The sequence below is a fragment of the Symphalangus syndactylus genome, chromosome 10, assembly GCF_028878055.3.
Source record: "Symphalangus syndactylus isolate Jambi chromosome 10, NHGRI_mSymSyn1-v2.1_pri, whole genome shotgun sequence".
Classification (NCBI taxonomy): domain Eukaryota; kingdom Metazoa; phylum Chordata; class Mammalia; order Primates; family Hylobatidae; genus Symphalangus; species Symphalangus syndactylus.
The window spans coordinates 95,774,370-95,794,206 of NC_072432.2; the positions used below are offsets into that span (position 1 = coordinate 95,774,370).

The window sequence follows — 19,837 nt, forward strand, 5'->3', positions numbered from 1 at the left end:
TTTTAGGAGCAGGTGGCTAAAAAAAAAAAAAAGCTTCTGTTTAGAGAAAAACTGAGTAGTGAATTTCCAGTTTTCTCAAGAACATGGATGAGTAATGTATAACTTGCTCAGAAGATTTGCCACCACTTATGTCCACAGTAGGATCTCAGGGTCTCACTGGCCAAAGGAAAACGGCAAGACAAATGTCTGTGAAAAGGAATACTCTTCGTTTTCAACGTTGTCTCTTTCCCCAACCAAAACCTAACGCGACAGCTCTTGGCACGATTGCTTGTCTCCTCATCCTGCTGCATCTACCTTAGCCTTCCTGCTTCTGTGGGTTCGGTTTTGTTGTCCCTTCACATTTTTCCCATTTGCCTTTCCACTTGGCAGACTTGAGTCTGAACACCCTCCCAGTGCCGAAGGGCCTGGTCGCAGCCGGGATCTTTCAGACATATTCATGCTTAGGCAGCATTTGCACAAGCGGCATAACCTGAAGTCCTGTCTCGTTCATTTTGTAGCCAAGTCTTCATTCAGCTTAAGAAGTACTAGTGGCTGCTGGTTGCCTCTCACCCCAGCTGACCAGCCACAGGTAAAGGACTCAGCGGTGATAACTCAGAGGTGATAACAGGGGCTCGAGGGCCTAGTTACACTTTTGCAGGGGCCGTGGAAATTACAGCATGTGCCTCGATGATTCTGAATTTTCTCACCTTTGTGGTTGCTCCAAATCATCCACGTCTACTCAAAAGTGAGGTGCTTTGACCTGAATTCAGCCCATGGTACTCCAAGCAGTCTACAGTTAGGCAAAGCTGGTGTCTCCGTTACTATTCACACAGCCTGTGTCGGCTTCCTGGGTGGCCACGTCACACTGTTGATTCCTAGAGAGCCTGTAGGCACCCCAAACAACAAAGATGTCTATACAGTTACCTGCTGCAGAAGTGCTGGGTAAGGACACTTGGTGAATGTCACTATCCATTTGTTAATCAGGGTAATTAACACAAAGTGCAAAACTGCTCTAACAAACAACTCCCCCAGTCTCAGTGGCCTAACCCAATAAATGGCTGTTTCTTGTTCCCTTCACGGTCCAGTGCAGTGGGTGGGCTGTTCTGGGCAGCTCTCCTTTAAGCACTGACTCCTTCTCCCATGTGGCTCTGTTGTCTTCTAACACCTCCACGTTTCTTCTACTGAATCCCCTCCTTAGAGCAAAAAGAGAAGTCCAAAAGGATTGCACAGGGTGTATTATGGCTAGGCCTGGAGGGAATGGGTGCATCACTTCCATCTACATTCCATTGACCAGGACCCAGACTCATGGCCCCAACTTAACTGCAAGAGAGGCTGGGAAATGTCGACTCCATGTGTGACCTGAGAAGAAACCAGGTTTGAGAGCATCTCCTCAGCCTCTGCCATAGTGAGGTCATGGAAAACACAGCGAAGTGGAAGTCAGGTGACCTGAGTTCTGCCGTTGTCTTTCTGGGTGGCCTTAGGCAAGTCATCATAACAGCTGTCAGCCATTTCTTCCTCCCCGTAAGGATCTTAACAATGCTTGCCCTGTGCTTGTGAGTTTACATTGTTATATAAAAGTGTATGCTAGTAATAGGAGTCATGGCCTGCACTATTTTTTTTTAAGATTATAAGGATCGCAGCATTTATTCAATGAATATTTTCTGAGCACTTACAGTAGCCAAAGCATTGGTCAAACTGTAGACCCACAGACCAACTGTTCTCTGTAGCTGACATTCTGATGGTGAGACAGATGATAAATAATCTGTGAAGAAATAAGAGGGCTGTGTGATCTAAGTGACCAGGGGTGCTCAGGATAGGCTTCTCTGAGACAGCGACTCTTGAGCTGACCTAGATGATGAGGTGGAGTCAGACCCATGTATATCAGGGAGAAGGCTGTGCCAGGCAGAGGACCAGGCTGTGCAAAGGCCCTTAGGTGGAAACCAGCTCGGAGGGCTCCTTGAACAGAAAAGTGGCATGACTGCCAAGTTGTTGCTTGAAGGAGAAAGATGAGAGATAAGGGGATATATCATGCAGTTTCTTAACCTCTCTGTGCCTTAGTTTCCTCATCTGTAAACTGTAAAGTTGGACCAATAATAATATCAACTTCATAGGGTTGCTGTAAGGGATTAAATAAAATGATACATATATAGTGCATAGAAAAATACCTAGCACCTGATGTTCACGAAGTGTGTGAACTATAATTAAGGTGAAGATTTTATTCTAAGTGCAGTAGGAAAGTTTTGGGTGGTTTTCAGCAGTTATCTCCACTGGTGTCTTCAGGCTGGGCTCAAGGTGAATGGGAGTTTCCACGCTCCTTCTAGACATCCAGGGGTAAAGTTTTTTTAGTGAAATCCCCCAAAACAAAAGAAAATGTTCAAAACATCTCGTTATTTCTACCAATCAAAATATGTTTTATTTTTTAAACATGTACAAGATTTACCTTTAAAAGAGTAGTATTGAAATATACCCAGAATATAGATGAATAAGATCTTGTAAGCTTCTGATTTATCCCCCTCTAGAAAGACTGCCAAATATTTGTACGTAATTTGTCTATAGATCTTTTTGGACTACCTTTGGAGGTACATGGGAGAGGTGACACTGAGTGGCTGTGCCTCAAGCTTTACGTGGATAAACTGTGGTCTGCATTTTAGAATGCACATTCCGAAAGGTTTGTTTGTGGAAGAGGGAAATCGTAGATGATTAGAATGATGGCTTACAAAAAAATCACATGTGCTGCAAAAACAGTTCTTTTTGATCAAAGTAGTAAATGATATGTTTGGGGAGGAAAAGCTGCAGACACAAAGGAGCATTCCCATTTCTGCAGAAATGCACTCCTTCACACAGAAGAAGCTGGCCTCCTATTTGCATTTTGCTCATAGTATCCTAAAAATGCAAACCATCAGCTTAAAATGCAGTTCCTCTGTCCTCTGGCAGAAGCCCTGGCATCGAGAGCCTTGGCACGTTTGCCTGTGACAGTGAGGACATCCCAGGAGCTGTGGGGTGAGTTGAGGTCACTGTGGAAGCTGTAGGCTTTGGCCCACACAGGACTTTGCTGTTGATAGGAAAAAACACTAACATCAAATTGTTTTTCTGCAAGCAGTTAATGAATCCCCAAATCAATATAATCTCACAAAACAGTAGCTTCATCTAATTGCCACCAAAAAAGCACCTTGAGTTTCTGCATTAAGTGTTAGCATTTACAGGAGATTTGAAATATAAAGTTTCCAAAAACATATGCATCTTCTTTTTGCAAAGAATGGCTTAGAAAAGAGAGTGGCCTTTTGGAGCTCTGCTGCCAGGCAAGGTAGGAAATATTAGAATGAAAAAGGTGGAGCCAGCAGTAGGTATATTGTCTGTGATTTGTGCAAGGAAGCCGGTGATCCATTGAGTACCTAATGGATTATTCATTTAACAAATATTTTTGATGTTAAGCTTCAACTTGGGGCCATGCCAGATCCTGGGGATGCAACAGTGAACAAGGCAGGAAGGATCCTTGCCTCCTTGGGGTTGAGCTTTATAACATACAGTGAGTGGGCTGAGCCATCCCATGCTCACAGACCTGTGGGGTGCACTGCTAATTGGCCAGAGCCCACCTTGGGGTTTGGGGACGTCTAGGCATGTTTCCAGGAGGGAGTGACCTTGAAACTGTGACCCTAAGCATGAGTGAGAGAAGGGCAGAAGTGGGAACATGTTCCAGGTAGAAGGAATAGCTTGTGAAGGTCCTATGTATTTTTATGTTTCCTTCTTCTCTTCTTCTTCAGCCAGAAAATTCAAGGATGCCCAGGTTGTGGAGTGATATGTAAACATTATCCCATTTTCTCTCTCTCTCTCTCTCTTTTTTTTTTAAACAGGGTCTCTCTCTGTCCTCCAGGCTAGAGTACAGTGTGATCATGGCTCGTTGGAGCTTTGATGTCCCAGGCTCAAGTAATCCTCACCCTTCAGCCTCCTAAGTAGCTGGGACTACAGGCATGCACCACCACATCCAGCTAATTTTTAAAATTTTTTTGTAGAGACACGATCTCCCTATGTTGCCCAGGCTGGTCTTGAACTCCTGGACTCAAGCAATCCTCCTGCCTCAGCCTCCCAAGGTATTAAGATTACAAGCATGAGTCTGGCACCATTTTTGTTAATTTTTAAAACAACACAAAAATGTCACTGTGCATTTTGCATGGATACATATATATTATATATAATATAAAAAATATAATATATTAAAATATATATTATATACACATAAATATACATACTTATGTGTGTATATGTGTATGCACACATACATAAATAAATGTAAATACACACACACACACACACATTTTGATCAGCATGGAAGGAAACCCACTAAATTTATAACAGTGGTTGCTTCTGAGGAAGGAGGAGGAAATGGGGCCTGGGATGAAGACAAAGGAAATCTCATTTTTATCTGAAATGTTTTATTTACTTCATTAAAGGAGACTTTAAAAATATATTAACAAAATGTTAACAAAAGTCAATTTCGCGGTTGGTATCCAGGTGTTATATTATTCTGTGTATCTTTCTGTATTTTTTATTTTTTATTTTTTTGCTATTCTTAACAAAGAAAATTCAAAGATACGGACTATAGATTCTCCCAAGTGGAAAGGCCATCTTCAGAGAATATGCTCTCTAAAGTCCTTTAGAATGACAATCAAGAGCTCTTATCAAAGCTTGCATCAGAGGGCATCAGACAGTCTTGATCACTCATAAAAAAATGAAGAACGGATGTTGTATTATACTGAAAAGGCTCACAGCAGTATGCTTCTCATTTGCAATAGAATTTCTCTTTGGCCTTCAGTGCAAGATGACTTTTGTTTCTGGTTATAGGAGACTCACACTGGTACAGATCACTTCTGCATCCTTCTTTCAAAAGAAGCTTTGCCAGGGTTGTTTGGGTCAGCATGTGTTCAAAATTGCAATGATGTAACCCAGTTTCTATTGCTGATCATATTTGTGTCTCATTCTCAACTTTTCATTGCCATGGGAATAGGTACAAAACTTTTGGGAACAAATGATTTATTTTATTGGGAATGAGCATTCAAGTCCTGTAGTTAATTTCAACACCTGTCTACAGGAGAGAGTCAACAGAATTGTCTACGTAGTGTCAGAGAACCAAGAACCTGCCAATGAAACATGATTATACCTCTCTATTCCTCTCCTTGTTGAAATCTTCTAAAAGTCTCCTGGACAGTCTTCCTCGCTTCTTGCAAATTTTAACTCCTGGTTCACTGTCACTGTCTTCAACACTCTTCCTTGTCCTAATCAACTGTAATTTCAATATCTATATGGGTGATCTTCTCGGGTCTTCAACCTCTTCTCCGCCAAAGAACTTACCCTCCGTAGTTCCTCAGCCTCCCACTTCCACTGTTACTTTGTCCTTACTCCACCACAGTCTTGGTTGTTACTGTCCTCACCCCACAGGGTCCTGATTTCCATCCTAACCCAGTTTGGATTCCATGGCACATCATCATGGCCACTCCCTTGTCTATGTCTTCAACTCGCTTGTCCCTCTCTCCTGCCATATCCTCCCTTGGCAAACCTCACCACTCTCCCCTACTGCTTACATCCAACTCTCCACCTTCCCTGTACCTCCGCCTATGGAGCTGAATGTGGCTGGGGAAGAAGACCACGAGCAAACAAAAACAAATACCTCCACCATGCAGAGAGGTCTTAATTTTAATTCATTTACTTCCAGTGGGCCCCAGCAGTCCTAGTACTCCTGCTGCATTTCCTTAATCCATTTCCTCACTTTTCTGTTATCAGATTCCCAGTAGCACCTCTCTCTTCCACATTTGCTGCTGATGACCTTGTTTTCTATTTTACTAAGAAAAGCAATCCAGAAAAAAAATTCTATATGCTTTCACCACCTCATTTACTGACCTACCTACATCTGCCTTCCCTCCTCTCATTGGGCAAAACATGCTCCTACTAAGGCCAACTCCACCCGGCTGTTCCTTCTGTAGATCAGATCCTCCTTTGCCTGCTCAAGGACATCTGTTAACCAATCCTCCCTCTCTCTTGCTTCATCAGTTTTGCCCTCTCTACAGAATCCTTCCCATCAGCATGCAAACATGCCTTAGGAAACACCCACTGCAAAAACTCTGCCTAGACCCCATATCCCCTTCCAGCTACCCCCATATTACTCTGTTCATCTTTACAGCAAAACTCCTTGAAAAGCTTGTCTATATTTATTGTCACCATTTCCTCTCACCCCATTTTCTCATGATCCTTCTCTTATCCAGTTTTCTCCCCATGGTGCCACCAAAACAGCTTTGTCAGCATTACCAGTGACTTCTGGTTGCTAAACTTCTGTGTTGCTAAATCCACTGGTCTTTCTCAGCAGCAGCACTTAACTCAGTTGCCCATTCATTCCTCCTTGACATACTCTCTTCGCCTGGCTTCCAGACACCACACACTTTGGTTGCCTCCTACTTGCTGACTCAGTCTCTGTTGTGATTTGACCTCTTCACAGACTTGATGACATTGGAGTGTTCCAGGCCTCTATACTTAGACTTCTTCATTTTTCTATCCACATTCACTCTGGGAGTGACTTCATCAAGTTTCATAGCTTTGAATTACCCTCTATACATTTATACAAATAGTCACTATTCATGCAAGAAAAAAACAAATAGTTTGAGATTCTTTTCATGGCTAGGACTTTTTCGGTGATTCATAGAGAGCCTGCTTATATTTAAGATTACAGATGTGGCATCATATTTTGATAACTTTCTGATCATTGTACAAATAGAGGTGTGCAAAACAAAAAACAAAGCAAAAGACAGGAAGTTCTACAACAGACATCTTGGTGATAATGTTTAAAATTTAAATTGTTCTTTCTGTTATTAGCTTCTTAAGCTGTTCTAAGTTCTTTGGAACTCTGATATTCACACCACTGAGATAAGCTTCTAGGAATTAGAATGCAACGATGGCAAAGCCAAACGTGTCCCTTTTGCGGGGACTACGCCATTATAATTTCTACGATGAAGTGTGTAGATGTGTTTGACACAAAAAGCAAATAGCAATGAAAACACTGCATCTTACCATAGGAAAATAAAATGTATGGCACTGTACTTACAACATGGGGAAGCCGTATTAATGTCAAAGCATCTATTGACCCTTGAGTCTGAAATAGTTAATTAAGGTGAATATAAACCAACCACTTTTGATTGTGTGTGTTTGATTTTTTTAATCACTGAGTTTTGTTATATGTAAGTTTTTACAGAATGGAATTCTCCACTATTCAGTGGAGACCTCATCTGATTAAAGGAGTAAAACAATTATGATCAAGACTTTATGACTGAACAACTTGAATGAAGAAATTAAAAGGTGGTATGAACTGGGAAAGAAATGGGGCTTTTGTAACCTGAGAATCCTACCAAATGCTTTTATAGCCATTTTTTTCTACCTACTCAGGGAATAAGGAAGGAACCATCATTAAGAATTTTATGGGGAAATTATGATGAATAAAATATTATGAGAAAATGAAAGCTTATCTTTTTCTTCATCAGCGCATTGTGTTTCAAGGCTTCCTGACATATAAAGTCTTCACCTGGAAAACAAATGAACAAAAAACTTAGTGACATTTAGAAGAGATGATTCAGCAATTACTCAGTTCGTTTAGTCAGTATAGGTAGTTCATCTGGCTGTCTCAGGACCCAAAATGAATTATCTGTAAATTAACTACACAATTGCCAAATAAATCCTTTATTTTGAACTTCATAGATACATTCTATACACAGGCATTGAATGCGTCCTACTGTATTATTTGTAAGAAGTGATTTTTTTTTTTTTGAGGCGGAGTCTCACTCTGTTGCCCAGGCTGGAGTGCAGTGGTGCGATCTCGGCTCACTGCAAGCTCTGCCTTCCAGGTTCATGCCATTCTCCTGCCTCAGCCTCCTAAGTAGCTGGGACTATAGGTGCCCGCCACCACGCCTTGCTAATTTTTTGTATTTTTAGTAGAGACGGGGTTTCACCATGTTAGCCAGGATGGTCTCGATCTCCTGACCTTGTGATCCGCCCGCCTCGGCCTCCCAAAGTGCTGGAATTACAGACGTGAGCCACTGTGCCTGGCCAAGAAATGATATTTTTAAATGTTTCTTTGCTAAGCAATATCTCTAGGTATTAGAATATGCAAATATATGCTAAGGTCCAATCAGGACTGGTATTCATTCTAAGTAATGACTCACCCATTAATAATACTGATCTAATATTTTGCAACTTTGTTGAGGTAAGTTCTTAAGGAATAAGATTGTGAATCCTGGAGAATTGCAGGGTTTGTCAAAAGAAAATAAGTACTTACATTTTTTTTTTTTTTTTTTTTGAGACGGAGTCTCGCTCTGTCGCCCAGGCTGGAGTGCAGTGGCGCAATCTCAGCTCACTGCAAGCTCCGCCTCCCGGGTTCACACCATTCTCCTGCCTCAGCCTCTCCGAGTAGCTGGGACTACAGGCGCCCGCCACCACGCCCGGCTAATTTTTTGTATTTTTAGTAGAGACAGGGTTTACACCGTGGTCTCGATCTCCTGACCTCGTGATTCGCCAGCCTCGGCCTCCCAAAGTGCTGGGATTACAAGCGTGAGCCACCGCGCCCAGCCAGTACTTACATTTTTTAGGAATGCAATATGCTAGAAAACTTCCCTTGGGTTAGTTCAGATATGAGAGAGGAAAAGGCATTATCTTGGATATTGTACTTTACACACTTAAGTAAGTGACTGGTGCCAAAGCCTCAGATATTGTTTTCATGACAGTTTTCTAATTGGCCCTTTTCTTGGCAGGTTCCCGAAGGAAAAGTAGTCGTTCTTAATTTCCGATTCATAGACCTCGAGAGCGACAACCTGTGCCGCTATGACTTTGTGGATGTGTACAATGGCCATGCCAATGGCCAGCGCATTGGCCGCTTCTGTGGCACTTTCCGGCCTGGAGCCCTTGTGTCCAGTGGCAACAAGATGATGGTGCAGATGATTTCTGATGCCAACACAGCTGGCAATGGCTTCATGGCCATGTTCTCTGCTGCTGAACCAAACGAAAGAGGTACTGTTTCCACGTAATGGCAATAACAACAGTAATGTTGGTTCACTGTTCTTGGCACTTGATATTTATTTACTCCTTTAAAGCTTAAGAGTGGTTCTCAAAGAGCTAGTGAATGCCATCAAACCATGACGAGACCAATACAAAAAATCAGACTTTTAATTTAAGTCCACATGCATTCTTGTAAAAAATCAAATATAGAAATTCATAGAGTAAAAATGTGGAGCTTGCATACATAAGCATACATGCAAATATGCAAACACACCCCTTCACCACACCATAGTCCCTTCTCCAGAAATAGCCATGGCCAGTGGTTCCCATACCTTTCTATGTGTGCTTGCTTTTATTTGAGTACTTATACAATAGGTTTTAAAAAATAAAAGTGGAGGCCAGGCACAGTGGCTCATGCCTGTAATCCCAACACTGGGGGACCAAGGGCAGGTGGATCTCTTGAGCTCAGGAGTTCAAGACCAGCCTGGGCAAAATGGTGAAACCCCATCTCTACAAAAAATACAAAAATTATCTGGGTGTGGTAGCACACACCTGTTGTCCTAGCTACTCAGGAGGCTGAGGAAGAGAATCACCTGAGCCCAGGGAGGTCACGGCTGCAGTGAGCTGTGGTCATGCCACTGTGCTGCAGCCTGGATGGCAGAGTGAGACCCTGTCTCAAACAACAACAAATATATATATATACACACACATATATATGAGATATATATATGTATATATACACACATATATACACATATATACATATATATATATCTCATATATATATAGTGAGCTCCCAAGGGTAGAAATCTCTGCTTTTGAAAGATCACTGCAGTGGGCAATATTTGTATGTTTTCAGCCTTTTACCTAAGAGCAGTCCATAATCTGCTTTTGGATTGGACTGTAGTGCAACATTTTTACTTGAAAGGTCAGAGAACAGAATCTGGGGCTGAAAGAGCAGCCAGAATGTTGGGGAGGAAATCCAGGCAGGGAGTTACAGAATTGAGACACAAAATATTCATATAAAATCTACTGAAATCTTTGTCTGACAGCTAAACTCTACATATGTGGAGGAGAGCCCAGTTGGCCTGGCACAAAAGCATCAGCTGAAAAATGAAAGAACTGAAAAGAGATTACAGCTGCTGCCTGCTGCCAGGGAAACAGACTTTTAAGTTTGAGTCTAGCCAAGTTAAATGCCTGCTAGAACAAAATTATTTTTATCAGAACACAACAGAATCTAGAGTATAATGTATCATGCATAATGTCCAGTCTGTAGTTATGTAATGAAACAGGAAAAATGTGTCCCTATTCAAGGACAAAAGCAGTCAATAAGAATTGATCTCAAGGTAACTCACATGTTGCAATTAGCAAACAAGTACTTTAAAGCTGCTCTTACATGTTTGTTTCAGGATTTATAAAGGGAAATATGTGCATAATAAATAAACAAATTGAGAATCTCAGAAGAAAAACAGGAACTATTAAAAAAAAAAGTAATAATTCTAGAGATAAAAGAAACAGGATCTGAAATTTTAAAATTTACCTGTTGTGCTCACAAGTAGATTGGAGATGGCAGGAAAAAAGAGTCAGTGAACTTAAATAGAAGTTACTCAATCTGAAGAAAATGGAGGAAAAAGATTGAAGAAAAAGAGCTCGAGAAACCAGTGAGACAATATCAAGTGGTCTAACATCTGTAATTTTTGTCCCAGAAAGTGATAATAAAGTGAAAAAAATATTTAAAGATATAATGACTTGACTCTGCTCAAATACAGTGAAAAACATCAACTTACAGAGTCAAGAGGGGCCGAGCATGGTGGCTCACGCCTGTAATCCCAGCATTTTGGGAGGCCGAGGCAGGCAGATCACCTGAGATCAGGAGTTCAAGACCAGCCTGGCCAACATGGTGAAACCCCGTCTCTGCTAAAAATACAAAAAAATTAGCCAGGCATGGTGGTGCACTCCTGTAATCCCAGCTACTCGGGAAGCTGAGGCAGGAGAATCGCTTGAACCTGGGAGGCGGAGGTTGCAGGGAGCGGAGATTGCACCACTGCACTCCGGCCTCAGCAACAGAGCGAGATTCCATCTAAAAAATAAAAAATGAAAATAAGAAAAATAGAGTCAAGAGGGTCAACAAACTCCACAGGACAAATAAAAATGAAGCACCCCCATGCACATTATAATTAAATTACAGAAATTTAAAGACAGAGAAAATCTTGAAATCAGTCAGATGAAACTAAATTCCATACAGAAGAACAGTGATAAGAATGATGGCTTCCATTTCCTCAGAAACTTTGGAAGCCAGAAGGCAGTGTCATAGTATTTTTTTTTGAGACTGAGTTTCACTCTTGTTGACCAGACTGGAGTGCAGTGGTGCTATCTCAGCTCACTGCAACCTCCACCTCCCAGGTTCAAGCGATTCTCGTGCCTCAACCTCTCAAGCAGCTGGGATTACAGGCATGCACCACCGTGCCTGGCTAATTTTTCTATTTTTAGTAGAGATGGGGTTTCACCATGTTGGCCAGGCTGGTTTCGAACTCCTGACCTCAGGTTGATCTGCCCACCGCGGCCTCCCAAAGTGCTAGGATTACAGGTGTGAGCCACCGCCCCTGGCCTGTCATAGTATTTTTAAAGTGCTGGAATAAAACTGTCAACCGCTATTCTATAACCAGCCTTCAAGAATGTAAGTAAAATAAAGACATTTTCAGATAAACACTAAAAATCTCTGAAAGACATTTTTATACTTGCACCGGTAGAAATATTGAAGAGAATTCCTCAGGTTGAGGGAAATGACCTTGTAAAATGAAAGTAACAGAAGGAATGAAGGTCATTGGAAATAGTAAATATAAAAGGGCATATGTTATTTTCTTTTCTTCTCTTAATTTCTTTACATGTTATCTGTTCAAAACAAAAAAACCTTAGCACTGTGTTGTGGAATATATAGTGTATGATGTAATATGTTTGACAACCAAAGGATGGACACATAAATGTAATTACACTGTTGCACATACATATATAACACATGAAGTACAATATTAACTCTAAGTAAATTTTGATAAGTTAAACATGCATATTATAATCCCTAGAGAACCCATTAAAAATGCAGGAGTTATCACTAAAAGCCAAAAGATTAAAATAGAATACTAAAATTATCCAACTAACCCAAAGAAGGCTAGAAGGAAAAATAGATGGAATAAAAGAAAGGTAAAGCAAATAGAAAAAAGTAGTAAATGGCACATTAAATCCAAGAAGATCAATAAATATATTAAATGTAAATTATTAAATACTCCGATTAGAAGACAGTTATTGTTAGAATGGATTGAAAAGCCGGACCCAACTATATGTTGTCTACAAGAAAGCACTTGAAATACAAAGAGCAAGTTGGTTGAAAGTAAAAGGAAAAATACAAAACTTCATTAAAATTAAAACTAATACTTATAAAAAGACATGGTTATACACAAATAGACAGCCTACAGAAGGGGAGAAAATATTCACAAAAATATCTGGTGAAGAACTTGTATTGAGAATATACAAAGAACTCATACAGCTCAACGATAAAAAGGTAAAGATTCCAGTAAGTATAAAAATTGGCAAAACACTTGGACACTTTACAGAGGAAAATATGAATGGCCAATAAGCGCATGAAAAACTACTCAGTATCTCTCATTAGTCCTCAGGGAAATGCAAATTGAAATGACAGTGAGATGCCATTACTTACCCACCATGTTGGCTAAAAACACTGACACCACCAAGTGGTAACAAGGATGTAAAGCAACCGAAGTGTTCATACTCAAGAGAGGTGTAAAATGATACAACCACTTGGAGAAAAGTTCCAGTAGTTTTTTATGAAGTTAAATATTTACATCGACTCTTGGCCCGGCAGTTGCAGTCCTGGGTATTTATATAAGAGAAATGAAGATACATGTACAAACAAATGTGTACAAAACTGTTCATAGCAGCTTCGTTCACAATAGTCCAGACTAGAAACCACCCATCAGCAGGAGAATGGGTAAACAAATTTATATGGAGCTCTAAAATTAAACGCATCTAATGGGAAGTTTTTCAGAAAAGTAATGTGGAGAACTGGCAGGATGGGAAGGGATGCACAAATTTAGTGGGAAACGGATTCTGTGTCATCATAGGAGTGTGGTTTACACAGGTATATCCATTTTTCTTATTTGTACAGCTAAGATTTGTGCATTTCAGAGTATGTGAATTTATCTCCCCAAAACCTGTAAGATAATAATAAAAACAATGAAGCAGGTCGTGGGGATTGGATAGCAATATAGATAGACTAATAGAATGATGACTATTATTGTAACTGGGTAATGGATATGTAGGACGTCATTGTATTATTCTACTTACTTTGTGTATACTTGAAATTTTTCATTAAATGGAGATTTAGAAATTATTTCAAACTCCATTTTTATAATACATTTTCTTAAATTTAGAAGTTTGATTTAGGGCTGGGCGCAGTGGCTCACGCTTGTAATCCCAGCACTTTGGGAGGCCGAGGCGGGCGGATCACGAGGTCAGGAGATCGAGACCACGGTGAAACCCCGTCTCTACTAAAAATACAAAAAATTAGCCGGGCGTGGTGGCGGGCGCCTGTAGTCCCAGCTACTCGGAGAGGCTGAGGCAGGAGAATGGCGTGAACCCGGGAGGCGGAGCTTGCAGTGAGCCGAGATCGCGCCACTGCACTCCAGCCTGGGCGACAGAGCGAGACTCCGTCTCAAAAAAAAAAAAAAAAAGAAGTTTGATTTAAGAATGGTTATATTCTGTGTCAAAGAAATATTCCATTGAAGTATAATTATTTTAGTTTCAGTTGAGTTTTTATTTGTTATTTACATTCAAGTAAAATTAAATTTAGAACTTCATATTAAAATAATTCTTACATTATTTCTGCCAACCTGCAGGTACATATGCAACTTATGAGTACAGATGCCTGAAATGATATTTGTCACCTATTAATTTTGATTAGTTTTTGGTGGCTAAAACTAGGGATTTGGGGGTAGATTTTTACTTTCTTCCTTATGCCTTTCTGTGTTGCTGAAAATTTATAAATGTATTATTTTTACAAACAAAATTTATTCTTAAAACTTATATATATATATATATATCATGGGAAGTTTTCTAGTAATGAGAGCTGTCTATATCAACTAATTCAAATTTTGTCCCTGGGTATTTACTGAATACCAATGCCTTGAGGAGCCTTAACATCTCTATGATTTTTTGAGCCTACAAGCTTTCTGAATGAGTGCATATTCAAATGCTTTGTATTCCTTGTCTAAGAAAAAAAAAAAAAAAAAAGAAAAGAGGCCCTGAGTCCACTTCTCCCCTCTCTTGTGTTGATATGCTATGTCAGGTAACAGAGATCATTCATTGTGTGTGTTGGGGGGTTATGTATGTAACCATATTTTTAAGAGAAAATGTAAGCGCTTCTGCGGTTGCCTTTATTTACTGTACTCTCACCAAAGATCCCACATTCCTAATCCCCACATGGTTGTATTGCTGTAACCTACATAAACTTGTGGGCTTTTTTCCTTGTTTAATACTTGAAGGGGATCAGTATTGTGGAGGACGCCTTGACAGACCTTCCGGCTCTTTTAAAACCCCCAACTGGCCAGACCGGGATTACCCTGCAGGAGTCACTTGTGTGTGGCACATTGTAGCCCCAAAGAATCAGGTGAGATTCCCTGGAAGTGTGACGAAAGCATGCATGTGTGAATTGCCCAGACAATGTGGGGGGCCCACCAACTCTCAAGAGCCTCCGGTTGTGGGGACTATTCGAGAGCTAAGGGATACAAGAAGAGGAAGGCTCCTGGACACAGGCATTTCCTCATGCGAAGACCCCAGTTTTTTTTTTTTTTTTTTTTTTTTTTTGAGACAGAGTTTCACTCTTGTCGCCCTGTCTGGAGTGCAATGGTGCAATCTCAGCTCACCGCAACCTCCCAGGTTCAAGCGATTCTCCTGCCTCAGCCTCATGAGTAGCTGAGATTACAGGCATGTGCCACCACGCCCGGCTAATTTTATATTTTTTTAGTAGAGATGGAGTTTCTCCAAGTTGATCAGGCTGGTCTCGAACTCCCGACCTCAGGTGATCCGCCTGCCTTAGCCTCCCAAAATGCTGGGATTACAGATGTGAGCCACCGTGCCTGGCCTAGCCTTTGCATTTTTTTGAGTTGCAAATTCATGGATTTAATTTCCTGCTATATAATGACAATTTTCAAAACAGTTTTAAAAATACAAATGGTAAGCAAATCCCACATAGGATTGTTTAACCCTGCAGTGGATGTTATAAGCAGCAGCGACTAACTGTGGGAGGATAAAAATCCCCAGGTCCATGGACGTTTCGGGTTACCATTTGCTCACATCACAAACCCATCGTGTCCTGATAATAGTTATTCTAGTAACTAAATAAAAAAGTGTGGATGCTTTGCCTCAACAAAGCCAACAAAAGCAAGCCACATTATCTCTTCAAAGAACAGGTTGGTCTGCTTTAGGGTGTTTTTGGTTGTCATTTAAAATAAAATATGTGCAGGTTCCCCACAAAAAGCTTTATTCATTGTTCTGAAATAATCAACAGAGAAGGTCGACTTTTCCAGTATTTATTAATTTGCGGTTACATATACAACTTTTTACCCTTTCTGGGAACCAGTTTCACATATTAATTGCAGGAAAGAACTTAGCATAGAAACAGATGAAATCTACTTTGTGGACCTTTAAAGATAACTTTATAAAAATTATTACTATTAGAAACACTATAGACTTTAACCCAAACACTATGAGGTAAACATTATGGTACTGTTTTTTAAAAAAAACTTTTCTAAATTGACCTTTCATATAGCTTGAACAGATACCATTTGTCATATATTTCTTTTTTTCATAGAAAATTATTTAAGCTAGTATACCATGCAAGTTAGTGATTTGAACATATAAATACAGACATAAACACTGATCATAATTCCAAAACTTGGTTTTATTTTTAAGAAGAAATATATGGCCATTTATTTAATAATGGAAGATTTTATAAGTCTGTTGAATGTTTTATAGTTTAAAGTAACTTTAAAAATTGTGTTTCTGAAACGTTTAAACCATTATGTAATTCTTGAAATTGTATTGATCATTTTCTCTGTGACATTTGTAAATATATTTGACCAAATAATTCCAACGTAATTATACTTGCAGATTACAGTTAAGCATCTCTTTTCCATTGTTCTTCCCTTTGATCATTTAAATGTTAAGTTTGATTTTTATTTTATTAATGTGATTTTTGGCTTCAGTCAATTGAATTCTTAATCACTGTGTTTGAAATCACTGGCAGTTTCTCAAAGGAGAAAAATATAATGGGAAAATTAAGTCCTAAATAGTTTCTATGCAAGGGAATTATTGTATTGAAGGAATTTTATTGGAATTTTCTTCTATTACAGAATTACCTTACCTTCATTTGTCACCACAGTTCTTTTCCTTTATCTTCTTCTTTACTTTTTTTAGTCTTCTCTGCAAAAGTTTTTGTGACTAATTTCTTTTTTTTTTTGAGACGGAGTCTTGCTGTGTCGCCTAGGCTGGAGTGCAGTGGCGCGATCTCGGCTCACTGCAACTTCCACCTCCTGGGTTCCGTCCATTCTCCTGTCTCAGCCTCCTGAGTAGTTGGGACTACAGGCACCCGCCACCGCGCCCGGCTAATTTTTTGTATTTTCAGTGGAGACGGAGTTTCACCGTGTTGGCCAGAATGGTCTCAATTTCCTGACCTCATGATCTGCCTGCCTCGGCCTCCCAAAGTGCTGGGATTACAGGCGTGAGCCACCGCGCCCAGCCTTTGTGACTAATTTCTAAGTAGAAAAAGTTCGCCAATTTTTTTAATAACCTGGAAAGCATTTTATTAGTAAGTGGTGAGAAGTCACTGGACCCAAAGAGGAAATATTTTAATACAATTTAAAGCCATGTTAAGTATGAATAAGCATTATTCACCTATCACTGGCACTGACTTTTTAAAAGGTAGTTCAGTATGAAGATGTGTAGCAATTATGTTCAAAGTCAAAATTACCTTTGTGTCCATCTGTGATGCTGTTGCTATTATCATCTTCACCTGGATTACTGTGTTTGAGTCTTCTCTAGCTAATAGGAATTAATGCCCTTTATCTTCCCTGAAGTAGCAAGGAGGGTTCTTGCCCACTTGCTGCCCAGCAAGATTGGGTACCAGCTGTCATAGGTAATAATAAATCCAGTGAGATTTCCTTTCATTCACATGTTGGAAATGTTCTTTTAAACATTTGCTTGTATGGGGAATGATTGATTGCCTATTTAATCAAAATTTCCTATTCACTTGAATAATTTAGGACACTATTATTGGTACTAGTGCAAAAAATTGAGAAATACGAAAAACCTAACACTGACATTGTAGATCAGTGCTTCTATGCAACTTCTTCAAAAATAACCACACCCTGATTAGGCCGTGCACGGTATCACACGTTTCAAACATACTTCAAGAAGACACTGCCATCAATTCCACTTCCCTGAATAACTGGTCCTGAAAATTTGACTTCTTTTCATCTGATAGAAATGTCAGTCTCCTTCCCTCAAAAGGGGAACAACTCTATCCACTCAGCTCACCCTCCTGCACATATATGCACACACACTACTACTCCCTGACATACAGTAATATAAGGAGCATCTTAGATAATACTTTTTATTTCTATTAGCTTCTATTAAGGTATATAGCCCCTTTTCCCACTATAACACACATCCAGTTATCCAATTACAATCTTGTTTTTCTCTTTCTTTTTTTCTGCAGCTTTATTGAGGTATAGTTGACAAGTGAAAATTATATATATTTACTGTGTGCAACATTATATTTTGATATATGTATACATTGTGAAATGATTACCACAATCAAAGTAATTAACATATCCACCTCACCTAGTTATTATTTTGTTTGTGTGTGGAAGGTGGTGTTAACATTTAAGATTTACTCTCGGCTGGGCATGGTGGCTCATGCCTGTAATCCCAGCACTTTGGGAGGCCAAGGCAGGTGGATTACTTGAGGTCAGGAGTTTGAGAGCAGACTGGCCAACATGCTGAAATCCTGTCTCTACTAAAAATACAAAAATTAGCCGAGTGTGGTGGTGGGCACCTGTAACTCCAGCTACTCAGGAGGGTGAGGCAGGATAATTGCTTGAACCCAGGAGGCAGAGGTTGCAGTGAGCTGAGATCGCACCACTGCACTCCAGCCTGGGCAACAAGAGTGAAACTCTGTCTCAAAAAAAAAAAAAAAATTTACTCTCAGCAATTTTGAAGTTTATTATACGTTGTTATTAACCATAGTTACCATGCTGTACAATAGATCTCCAAAACCAATTATAGTCTTAAAGTAGGTTGCTAGTGTTACATAATGTTCCCATACTTCTATAGCTGTAAGTGAACAGAATTCTTAAGTTGAATATCCTAACTAGAGTTGATCTGAGTTTGAGATGATCTTTTGGAAAGATTACAATTAAAAGCAAAAGAATACCACTGTTTTTTTTTTTTAACTAAATAAGAAATATGCAACAAAAAGCACTTAAACATAATTTTCCTTTTTTTACAAAGGAAAATCGTAGTATCCTCCAAATCTGGGGAGAGGAAGAATTCCATTTGAGGTTATTCAACAACGCTGTTAATATTTGATACTTCTATTGTGCTTTCTCTAAAGCTCATAGAATTAAAGTTTGAGAAGTTTGATGTGGAGCGAGATAACTACTGCCGATATGATTATGTGGCTGTGTTTAATGGCGGAGAAGTCAATGATGCTAGAAGAATTGGAAAGTATTGTGGTGATAGCCCACCTGCGTAAGTAGCACCTATTTATGTCTTTAATAGTTTTATGGCTCTAAACTTGTTTCTTGTTCAGTTTCCCAATCACATTTGTTTTCTGGAAGATTTTATGTTGTTGTTGTTTTGTTAAATTCTTGGGTCCTCTATTAGTTCTCGCACTGCTATAAAGAAATACCTGAGACTGGGTAATTTATTTAAAAAAAAGAGGTTTAATTGGCTCAGGATTCTGCATGCTGTACAGGAAGCATGAGGCTTCTGCTTCTGGGGAGGCCTCAGGAAATGTACAATCATGGTGGAAAGGAAAGAGGGAGCACACACATCACATGGCCAGAGTAGAAGCAAGGTCGGGGGGAGGTGCCACATGCTTTTAAATGACCAGAGAGCAGGGAGCTCACTATCGCCAAGGTGGATGGTGTTAAACCATGAGAAACTGCCCTGAGGCTCCAGTCATCTCCGCCAAATATTACATTTGGGCGGGGACACAGATCCAAACCACTACAAGTCCCATAACCATGGAGTCAGCACCACCAAAAATGAATAGCCAACCCAGACCGTGAGGCAACATTAACAGGAGTGTCAACAGCCAAACAGAAACAAGTAGAGCTGGTGATACCCCAGGGTCAGATGCAGAGCCAGGTACCTGGATACATCACTGCCCTGTAAGAATGAGATCAAGCATCAGAGTGGAATGGGAAAATTCTGAAAATAAAATAAAATAAAACAAAAACAACCAAGAGGCTTAATACTGGGGATCCAGACAAGGAAACCCAGAAGTTTATGACAAACCCAAATGATTTTTACCTTATCAGAGATCTGTCCTGGACTGTTTGAGGCCTTACGCCTCCCCCTCACGTTGCTATCCAAATTTTTGCTAAGTGAACCTTGAAGGCACCATGTATTTATTCAACAAACATTTATGGAGCCAAGAGTTCTGCCACTTAATAACTGTGTGACATTGAGCAAGTTACTTAACTCTGCTGTATTCTGGTGCAATATATAACTGTATTTTGGTGCAAGATATTTC

At 39.9% G+C, this 19,837-nt stretch overlaps 1 protein-coding gene across 2 annotated transcripts in view; it reads left to right on the forward strand.

Annotated features, from left to right (window-relative positions):
- PCOLCE2 (procollagen C-endopeptidase enhancer 2) overlaps positions 1-19,837 on the forward strand; it is a 74,126-nt gene that overhangs the window by 33,747 nt on the left and 20,542 nt on the right. For both annotated transcript variants that reach the window (XM_055295179.2, XM_055295180.2), the window contains 3 exons: positions 8,763-9,018; positions 14,562-14,686; positions 18,692-18,828. In XM_055295179.2, the coding sequence (XP_055151154.1) occupies positions 8,763-9,018; positions 14,562-14,686; positions 18,692-18,828 (518 nt within the window). The remainder of the gene's footprint in view (positions 1-8,762; positions 9,019-14,561; positions 14,687-18,691; positions 18,829-19,837) is intronic.